The 11,461-nt window shown below is 41.0% G+C and overlaps 2 protein-coding genes across 2 annotated transcripts in view; both read left to right on the top strand.

The window, feature by feature from the left end:
• brsk1b (BR serine/threonine kinase 1b) overlaps positions 1-3,075 on the top strand; it is a 36,563-nt gene extending 33,488 nt beyond the window's left edge. The window contains exon 19 of the mRNA XM_061225182.1: positions 1-3,075. This exon is cut by the window's left edge and continues 168 nt beyond it. Coding sequence (XP_061081166.1) covers positions 1-74 — 74 coding nt within the window. The 3' untranslated portion in view covers positions 75-3,075.
• A 2,078-nt stretch (positions 3,076-5,153) lies between these two features.
• cpt1a2b (carnitine palmitoyltransferase 1A2b) overlaps positions 5,154-11,461 on the top strand; it is a 28,303-nt gene continuing 21,995 nt past the window's right edge. The window contains exon 1 of the mRNA XM_061223514.1: positions 5,154-5,293. The gene's annotated coding sequence lies outside the window, so the exon portion shown is untranslated. The remainder of the gene's footprint in view (positions 5,294-11,461) is intronic.

The raw sequence follows: 11,461 nt of genomic DNA, 5'->3' as shown, positions 1-11,461 counted from the left end.
TCCAGCGCAGAGGCTCGGAGAAAGACCGGGGCAGACTGCTCTCCTCCAACGGGACGCCGCAGTCCCAGCCGTGAGCGGGAGGCTCACGCCCGCTCCTCGTGGAAAACACCGGAAAACAATCGCACACATTTCACACGGAGAAAACCTGTACCCCACCCCTCCCCAGAGCAGAAGTGTGGTTTTACGCTCAACGGAAGAGTTGCTTCTTTTTTCTTTTTTTTTTTGGGTCATTCCAAACACCACGTATGTAATGCCTCGCCTGAGAAGAGCCCAAACACGGAAATGCAATATTAAATGGAAGGTGCAACATTTGTGGATTTGTTCTACTCTTTACAATAACAACTTCTGGAAGACAAACTAATCAATGAACAATTAAAATATGAAAACTAACGCTTATCCACTGGGGAAGACACAAACCGTAGCGCTAATGTTGTCCAAAGTACTAGAGGGCCGGATACAGAGCACCATCCAGCCTATGAAATGCATGCTAAACAGTCTGTTAATGCTGCTAGATACAAATACGCCTGCCCCAGGGATACTAAAAAATATCTTTCAAATACTTTTTTTTGCTGTTTTACAAACTGGCACCCCTCCTGGGTGAGTAGAGGTCACGTCTCAAGCCGGATTAAAGCTGGATTCGTGTGACCGTTCACTGCTGCCACTCCTTCCAGAGGGGAGGACATCCACTCATGGTCCCCAATCCGCCCCAGTGAAACTGGAATAACTCTCAGAGAGAAGAGGCCACTCCCGGGAAGTCGAAAATCAAGTCTGACCTATCAACTGTTATCTGACCAACTGTTATCACTTCAAAATCTGTGGCAGCCGGTGAAGAACGGCAACTGACATGAAAGTGTTTAATGAAACACAATTAAGCACCTAACCAAGAGAAGTGCACAGGAATTGTCACATTAACTTTGGTTTCTCGATGGTACTTCAATATGGTAATTACTATAGCCACTCAGAAAAAATGATTAACAGTTAAACCCACTGACTTGGTCAACAATTTAAGTAATTGTACACCAACCATTGAACACCAAAAAGTGAAACATTAAATTATCAGGAAGGCAAAGAAAGTAATATCTGAACTTCAGATTTGTCTTTCTAACTGGTCAAAAGGACTTGTGTAAAGAATGAAGTTAAGCCATGAAACGTCAATCAAGATGATTAAACACTGCAAATAGCATAATTTGAGTATGAATCTCACCAAACTAGTTTAATCAGTTTAACTATGATTCAGCACACTCAATCTCAATCAAGGTCCAGGGTGGTCTTTGCAAAACCAAACTGCCTGCCCAAAAGTACTGGAAGGGACCAATCAGGTTGGTGCACTCTCCAAGGGAGCTCCTGCTGGACCAAGGTGTATCAAGATGCACCTGGTTCCTGGGGTACCAAGGTGAGGAGCTTGGGAACCTGGAGCCTGTTGAGAGCCCATGAAATAAAGAGAGACTTTGACTCAGACTGGAGACTTTTACAAAGTGAGAAAGGGAGAATGTTCTGGAAAAACAGAGCTCAACTCTTTCTGGTTGCTTTTCTTCATGTTGTGACTACAAACAAAATGTTGCTGAAGAAAATGTGGTAAAAAGCTAACCAAGTGAATGTCTAAAACACTTTAAAATATTTATATATTTAATTTATATTTATTTTATTTATTTTAAGGAGGTTGTTGGTGAAAATAACGGAACTGAGGATCGAGGGAAAAAAAGCTATCGGAATGGGAATCGTTTGATGGACAGGTTTGGTTGTTGTAGTGGTGAAGCCAGCCTCAAAATGCCAGTGGGAAATGGAGCCAAATCTGCTGAAATAGAGGAGTTTATTTTTTCTTACTTTTTAGAAACTAATGCTGCAAAAATCTTCCAGCTACATTTTTTTATTTTGTCTTTGCCCCCATTTAGTTTATCATTGAGAAAGACACACATACAATTAACAATTTTATCTATGCTTGTGAAGTCCCCCCCCCCCCCCCCAAAAAAAAAAAATCTTCCATGAAATTTAAAACACTTGAAAATAACATTAGGATGATATGAGAACACACACACACACACACACACACACAAATACACTGTACCTGTTCATTTCAGTCTGTGAAAATGTTGCCCAACACAGAGGACTATGGGACTATGGATGTGAACAACATACGATTCTCTGTGAACGATTCCCTTACGTAAGCAGTATTCACACATCGACTTCATTTCAAGAGAACCTGCGTTCATTGGTGGGTTCTCTCTTTCATGGCACAGGTCTTCAAAAACTGGAATGCACTGTCCTAAAAAGAAAACTGTACGCAAATTAAAAGTAACTTCTCCTCCTTTTTTTGTCCATTGGCTGTCCCTGGCACACCCCGACATGGGCTGCTTTTCCATAGTCTCCACGTAGAGCACTTACAACAAAGAAGGGCCTCCTTCGGCTTCCTCGTCGGCCATTTTAAAATGTTACCCGTGCACCAGGAATATCCAAACTGGCCCTGTCCCTGCCCTATCTCAGCATGACGTGACAGCACTCCTGTAGTACCCACACAACTGTGACACGTCCTCAAGGAGTTACAGTGGTGTACATTCCCTATATGTTCTCATAACCATTTCATACAACGGTCTTTATTGTTGGAGTCTCAGTACGGTACAATAATTCAGAACCCACAATCCCATCCGGGAATTAACCCGATATGTGCTGAAATATATTGTTTCTCATTTCCTTGTGTTTCTGTAGCCAATGTTTTCTAGAGCAGGTCTTTATTTTCTGATCTTAAATTGCCCCCAAGGTTTACATGCTTTTCAGGGCTATGGTACTGTCTGAGCATTAAGCCATAACCTTCGTAAGCTACACGCAATGGGACAGGCTATTAATTCTTAGCTTATGAATCTAAACATTTCATGTCATTTTATCAGTTGAATACAGTTAGCATTTACAGAAAAGAACATCATACTGTACTTTAAAGTAAAAATCACACCTGCTTTGTTATTAAATTAAATATTTATTTCAAGTTACTTTATGCGACAAAGAAAACAAATGTAGAAACATTACAATGCACAGTTTTGATTAAAGGACATTTTTCTGTTAAAAAAAATTTACTTAATTGAATTTGCATTGTAGTGTCAATAATTTGTCGTCATACAGTTAAATACATTCTGTTTAAACTGTTGGTTTTGAAACCTTTATTCATGTACACACGCACGCACAGACAATCACAGATAAAGGCACACACACATACAAGCACAGGTAAAGGCACATAAAGGCACACATGCACGTACATGTATGCACACACACACACACACACACACACACACACACACATTCCTCCTCCCAAGAAGCATAAGGAAGGCAAAACGACGGTTTTAGAAACTTGAATGACAGGTTGTGTGTGCGTGTGTGTGTGTGTGTGTGTGTGGGTGTGTGTGAGTATGTGTATGTGTGCATGAATATACATGAAGAAAAGCTACAATCCTGGCATAGTTTGTGTGTAAATTTGAATGCCACTGTTCAAGATCTACTTTTTCTGTTCCTGCTCAGTGTCCGCTTCCCCCCCCCCCCACCACCACCACTAAATATACCCAACCCCCCCACCGCTGCCCTGCCCCACCACCACCACCACCACCACTAAATATACCTCAGTCCACCCCCCACCCACTCCCTCAACTGTATACACTCTATGCTCAACTCCCCATTGTATAGTTATCATAAACCATGTCTTTAGCGCCATTGTATTCACTTTATGATTATCATTGTTGATTATTCCGGACAAATGTACTCTTCCCGCCCCCCACGCACAGTAGAACAATTCATTTCTTAGTAATATTGAAAAAATTGGGGGAAAAAGTAATACTAATGAACAAATGTGTATTATAATAAAATCATGAAAGTGCACTATTATTACTATTATTGCCTGTGATAAGAAAACAATGACAGCTGGTCAAAAACCGATCACATTATTATGATTATAATAATAAACTTTGAAAATGGCGTTTTGGGTGTGATGTTCTTGGCGGCGATAGCGTTCTCTAGCCATTCCTGTTCCATGCATTTGTGTTTAAAACTACTCTGTTTTCTTTCATCTCCTCTAATGTCATTTAGGGGCATGTTTTAAGATCCTATTTGTTGTACTGACATTACATTACCTGTGTTCATTAACATCCAAATTCATAAGCAGGAAAATAACTAAAGGACCTTTACGTAGCAACAGGGACGGAGTTAAGGCGGTACAACAAGGAAAGCGTTCACTGATACTAGCTGGAAAGTTTTCCTTTACGCGATTGCAACCATCTCTTCCCGTCCGCGAGCGCAGCCCAAACCTATTCCCGCTTTTCTAAACACTGTGTGCGCGTGCTCTTTCTCCCCGCAACATTAGTTTTCCCCGCCACACATTTTCTAGATTTATCCCCGCAGCGTGTGTAATTTGTATAAAACAGTTGGAGGACTGTCACGGAGTTTAGTTTTTCTAGTTCACTTTCTGTTTAGCAGCTAGCCAATATTTGAGGAGTCTGTCCAATAGACGATTCCCACATCTTACTGAAGTGGGCGTTACAGGATCGATTTCAGGATTAAACCATCGTTCAGTTTCTCAGTTGAATAAAGCAGAATGAATGTTACTTACCTGTTTTCTTGATTTTATATTTCCTATGTAAATATTGGGATTATAAATGTTATATTAAAAGCTATGCTTGATTGGACAGGATTTCTAATTTCAGAGGAATTGAAAACTGCTCTCAAACAATTGTTAAACTACGACATATTTCAATTAAAACCAAGAGAATATACTTAGCTTTTCACTTACCTTTTCATACCTTTATTGTTTTTAAGTAAATTATGTTTGTTTATAACACAACCGTGGAGGTAGGCTACCTGTTGGCCATTAAAGTCAGAGTAGAATAGACATTCTCTTAAAATAAATAGGCTGCATGTAAATAATCAAGCTCTAAATATGGTATATCTGTATAAAAAATATTATTTTCAAATTCCAATTCATAATCTTTAGCATTGAATTAAAAAAAAAAAAAATTTTCGTTTGTTTTTTTACATCGCCACAGGCTACACGGACAGTAGTGAAACACTGAATGAAAGAATACATTAAATTTGTGTGTGACGTCTTCAGTGTCACATGATTACGCCCCGGTTGTCCCTATAGAATCTGAAACTCCACCCGGCAGCTGCACTTGAACATTATTGTCAGGCTGCTTGGGCTTTGATCCCAGTGGATACACGGACACCGCCGGAACCAGCAGCGCAAAGAGGAGACCCCCGAGTTTCGCTCGGTACACCAATAGCGTCTGATATCATTGTCGACATTTCCACGAGTTTTCAGGTATTCGCTTTAAAATTGCAAACCGTATTTGCTTTTCCATCACGGACTGCGTGTCAGGTGTTTATCTTACTTTATGTTTGACCTATAGCCTACATTTTGTGTGTGTAGGTGTGGTTTTAGGGCATGGCAACGTAACGTTAAAGATTCTGGAGTCATTTTGATGAACGATATATTGGTAAATTATTCGTGTATTAATAACAAAGAAGCGTGCGTGCTTATTCAGTATAAATGGTGGGGGTTTTAGTTGTCGTGTGTTTGGTGTTTAAGAGCTGTAGGCTAGGTAGGTATATGCTATATGATATCGAGAGTGTGCTGTACATTATTCCAGTGTAGTTACATATTAACTATTCGTGCGTCGACGCGGTAAACGAGTGCTTGTGCTATTTTGGAATTATGCACTTTCCTTTTAAATAGTCTCAAATTTATAGTTAGCGCGGTAGCGTGTGCAGTATCAGCATCATGTTTAGCCTTACAGCTATAATCTAAAACTACAATGAGGATATTAATTGTATGCTTAGCCCTGTCTGAGATTCAAGTGTTGCAAAATACACGTGAAAATCAAATAAACCACAAGTTTAGTTTTGGCTTATTATAATTTATAATCTGTTGATTTCGTCATTCTAAAATCAGTGTTAGACATAAATACTTTGTCACCTATCAGTCGATTGATCCGGATAACCCAGTAAGCGAAGCTTGTTGCCGCGGTTTAATCCTACCCACCTAACTCGCACTTCCAGGTAAAACAAAACAAAACAATATATACAAATAAGAACGTTTGTTTGCGAAACCTCTGCCAAATATAGTATGCTTCCAATGTATCCATCAAATGCGAGGTCTTTCATGCATTGATTGACTTTGGCCACCTTTAGTGATAGATGAAAGAATGCCCCAGCGAACCAGCAGCTCGCAAACCCGGTAACACACTAGCTAATGATGTTCGGGTGACGGCTTTAACTCTTAGTTAGTTCGCGCAGCTGTTTAGTTCATGTGAACCTTTATGAGAGTCATGTTTTTCTCCATTGTTGATGACGTCTTCACAAGTAATGCCTAGCATACCTACATTGATTTATCATTTGACTATAGTCCTTCTTAGCTCTATGCAGACGCAGAAAAGTATATACTATTGAAAACAAATCATACTTAGCATATTATTCCACACTTTTCTATAACACATGTAAAGTGATATCCTACTGATTTGTATAAATATGTTTTATATCTAAAATATATATTTCTTTGCGTCTGTTAATTTAGTGTCCCATTGTTTTCATACAACTGTCCGCATACAAACGCCCCACCCTCGTTGGGGCGTTTGAGTTCACATTTTTTTGGATGCAAGTTAAACAAGTTTCTGTTGACAAGGAGCATTTGGAAACTTTTTTTTGCCACAAGCTGTCTGTGTAGTCTGCAACCATGTAGAGCGAGTTCTTGTGGCCTTTTTTCAGCGGTGGTAGACCTGTTTGGTTGCATTTTATTGTCTTTATTGTCTTGCTAATTCTCTTTCCCTGACAGCATGCTATTTTTACTAGTAGCCTACTTGTTCAGTTTAATAGAGCAGAAATTTAGATATTTTTGAACATGTTTTATGTTGTTCCCACATATATCATATATATATCACATATACCATGCTTGTTTAGTGTGCTATGTAGCAGCTGCGCTCATTTTTTAAAATATTGAGCTGACTTACAGGGACCTGCCAAAATTGAGGAAAGCCCAGTGATGGTATCCTGATAGCTCTGGGAAGTTTTCAACAACTAAATTATCCTTCTGTGTGAATTTGGGCTGCCAGCTCATTCTTCGTCGTCACATTTCAGAGTTGCCCTTCTCTTGCACTTCAGGTCCCAGTAGAGGGGTATGTCATTTCAGCCACAGTTGCCCCCATTTGCAGAAGTGCCTGTCAGATGTGCACCCACAACATCCCACCGTCCAACAACCAACAACCTGTGGTAGGCTGGAAGCTCCAGCCTTGAGTGTACTGTGGAGGACTTCAAGTGTGTCCTTTATTTTGGCAGTTACATTCCAGCTGACGCATTTTATCCAAAGCGACACAGTTGGTTAGACTAAGCAGGGGCCGTTAGCTGCACTGATCTCATTGTGGCTACACCAGGGCTTGAACCACCAACCTTCTGGGTCCCAGTCACGCTCCTGAGCCAGTCTGCTATAGGCCAGTCATTGGCTGGTGTGTTACCTGAGTGCTGCTTTATTACACTGAAAGGGAAGTTCCACAAGTGCAGCTGATAAAACAAGCCCATTGTAAACAGTGGCTGAAAAGATTAAAGTAATTAAGGGAAAGGTTGGGTTGGAGACAGAGCATAGACTCGGTCTGGCTCAGTCTGGCACTCGGTCTGCAGGATTTGCTGCTTAAATTGAGCTTTGACGGGGTTGAGAGGCTCGAGGAGTCCAGTTGTGTCTGTAGAAGAAAGTTGTTGAGTTGAGGTTTGTTACCTTTTGCACACTATAGTGAGGGTAATTTGGTTTGGAGTTTGAAGTACTGCCCAGTTTGAGAGCAGAAACGTGCAGGAAATCAGGTAAGGCTGTAACACGGAAGTGCATATCTGTGGTTGAAAAGCCAGCACATGCCAGTGGGTGATAGTCCCTGAGCAATTAGATACATTTGTGGTAACCAGTGCGTATGGTAAAGGTGGCTGTGATATGGACCGATCTTTCTGTTTGAGTTCAATGTTATATTTGTGGGTTTTCATAATGTTTAACAGTAAGCTTGTACATGAAGTTTCTTGGCATAATATACAGTGGGGTCCAAAAGTCCGAGACCACCAGTGAAAATGCTTCTATTTTGCATTCTTTTCTAATTTAATACAAGACTTTTTCATTGCAAATTATATTATCAGTAATTTGAGTGAATCTTTGAAAAATGTACATTCAGAATTTCTTAGTATTTGGTATGTCCCCCTTTTGCTTTAATGGCAAAGTGCACTCAAGCTGGCATGGACTGCACAAGTTTGTGCAAAACCTGATGATTCATGTTATCCCAACATTATACAACAATGTTCCAAAGAGCATCTCCTGATGTTACTGAAAGCGTAGCTTTTGTCAGTCTTCAAGTGCCCCCATAAATGTTCAGTGGGGTTGAGGTCAGTTGATTATGGATTTTGCTGCACTCCTTGCTCTTCTTTGGTCTTTGAGTAGTTCTTGCAAAGCTTTTAAACTTTTAAAATTTGTTTTGCATTTTTCAAAATCCTAAAACCTTCTGTATATTTCCGAGATTACATAAAAAAACATCCCAGATGTTCAATGTGGTCTCAGACTTTTGGACCCCACTGTATGTGTAGGTTGTAAGACAGGGAATTGGGAAAATGAAAGGGTTAAGATAGGGTCATTGCGGAACTGCATGATGCGATAAAGAGTAAATGTGAAATATATCTTTGTATAAAGTCAGTTGTAAGGTTTGTTTTGAGTAACGCTGTGCAGACCTGCAGTCAGACTTTAATCATGTGTCTGTGTGTAGCCTCCACTGGAAATGCCTGAAGGCAGGGCTCATTCACATATATGCATGCAGGGTACATATTTACAAGTGTATTTAGTGGCAATATAACGCGTTTTTAACAATTTGAATGCGAGCGCGAGATATTTGGCAGATATCCAGTCGTTATTGTCTGTGTTCGCTGTCAGGTGAAGTGTGGGGTATGTGTTATCAGGGAGCTGGAGTGTTATCAGCTACACTGAAAGGCAGGTGAGATGGGCCTTGCTCACTACACCCCTTCGGTACATTCCCCTGTGGTAATGGTAATGGTAAATGGACTGCATTTATGCAAAATAATGATTGGCTGCCATGCAAGGTACCCACCAGCTTGTCAGGAGCAGGTGTCTTGCTCAGGGACATATTGACACACCCAGGACAGGAGATTGAACTGGCAGCCCTCCGACTGCCAGGCAATCGCGCTTACCTCCTGAGCCAATGTCTCCCCACTTGAAGTCCAGTGTGAACCTCTGTGTACACGCATCCTGACTGTGTGCAGGTGTTATGAGCTCCAGCCCTAGTACACTGCAGTCAATTAACTGAAACCCTACTTTGGAGGTACAGTAAACCTCCAGGAGCCTAATGAGTTTCAAGCCCTGGTGTAAAATCCATCTATGGCTTGCTTGAAATTACCAGCTACCAGCTGTTTCAAAACATAGCCTGAGCCGGTCAAACCACACTGAGCAGGGAGCTGGTCTGAATTGGTCAACCAGCTACCAGCTGTTTCAAAACCCAGCTTGAGCTGTTTTCCCCTTTCAGCAGGGAATTCACTTTATTTCACCAAATCAACTTCTTGTTGTATTCTTGTTGTATTGTTGTATTCTTGTTGTATAAATGCCAACCATTGTTCATAAAAAAACAGTGGTAGCTTTGCAGTTTTCTACGAGCACAATGTGATAAGGAGAGGCCTAGAGAATTTGTCCATGTTGTACACACGATACACCATCATCAGAGCTTCCTAAAACAGACTGGTGAGCCGTGAAATAATTTTTTAAAGAGGAGGAGGGACAGAGCGACAGGGAAAGAGAGAGACCACTGTTTTCCTGTGAGAGCTGTACTTTGTGTGGTGTAACTTTAGCTTGGTAAGAGATGGAAAGAGAAAGAGATGGACGGAAGGGGAGAGAGAGAATTGTACTTGTAGAAGTAATACTGTTCATGTTTTATTAAAGAGTATTTTTATACATTTAGGTTTCACCATGTAGAAATTACAGCTGTGTTAATGCATAGTCTCCCCATTTCAGGGCACCGTAACGTTTGGGACACATGGCTTCGCAGGTGTTCGTAATTGCTCAGGTGTGTTTAATTGCCTCCTTAACACAAGTAAAAAAGAGCTCTCAGCACTTGGTCTGTCCTCTAGCCTTCACCTTTGGAAACTATTATTGCTGTTCATCAACATGAGGGCCAAAGTTGTGCCAATGGAAGTCATAGAAGCCATTATGAGACTGAGAAACAAGAATAAACGGTTAGAGACATCAGCCAAACCTTAGGCTTAACAAAATCAACTGTTTGGAACATTATGAAGAAAGAGAGCACAGGTGAGCTTACTAATCACAAAGGGACTTCAGGCCAAGGAAGACCTCCACAGCTGATGACAGAATAATTCTCTTTGCCAATGACCACTGTCTGCAGAAGGCTTCATGAACAGAAATACAGAGGCTACACTGCAAGACGCAAACCAAGATGCAAAAACAGGATGGCCAGAATACAGTTTTCCAAGAAGTACTTAAAAGAGCAACCACAGTTCTGGAAAAAGGTCTTGTGGACAGAGAAGATGAAGATGAACTCATATCAGAGTGATAGCAAGAGCAAAGTATGGAGGAGAGAAGGAACTGCCCAAGATCCACCTCCTCTGTGAAACGCGGTGGTGGGGGTGTTATGGCCTGGGCATGTATGGCTGCTGAAGTTACTGGCTCTCTTATCTTCAGTGATGATATAACTGCTGATGAATTCTGAAGTGTATAGACACCTCCTTTCTGCTCAAGTTCAAGCGAATGCATCAGCTCATTGGCCGGCAGTTCATCCTACAGCAAGACGTTGATCCCAAACATACTGCTAAAGCAACAAAGGTTTTTTATTCAAAGACAATTCATAGACAATTCTTGCCAAGCCAAACAGCCGATTTGAACCCAATTGAGCAAGCCTTTCATATGCTGAAGAGCAAACTTAAGGGGACTATCCCCCGAAACAAGCATGAGCTAAAGATGGCTGCAATACAGGCCTGGCAGAGCATCACCAGAGAAGACACCCAGCACATGGTGATGTCCATGAATCACAGACTTCAAGCAGTCATTGCATGTTAAGGATATGCAACAAAATACTAAACATGACTACTCTCATTGACATAATGCTGTGTCCCAAATATTATGGTGCCCTGAAATGGGGGATGATGCATGAATCACTGCTGTATAAAAATGCCCTTTATCAAAGTCACGACCGACCAGCTCAGGCCATAACAAATAATTGGGAAGGCAAAGCAGGAATAGACGCAACAAAAGTATTTAAATTATACAAATAATACAAACATAAGTAATGGTGGGAGAAAATCAGTAATCAGTGACGTAAAGGGGTGCCTGGATGCGTGCAAAATGACCAAAATACAAGGTAACACCGAAAGACCTAAAACTAAAGACAAATCGAAACCATACCAACCACGGGGAAAAATGAGCTCCCGAAAGAACAACCAGCGCAACTTA

This window comes from Conger conger, chromosome 16 (genome assembly GCF_963514075.1).
Source record: "Conger conger chromosome 16, fConCon1.1, whole genome shotgun sequence".
NCBI lineage: Eukaryota > Metazoa > Chordata > Actinopteri > Anguilliformes > Congridae > Conger > Conger conger.
This window is presented reverse-complemented; position numbering and strand designations above follow the sequence as displayed.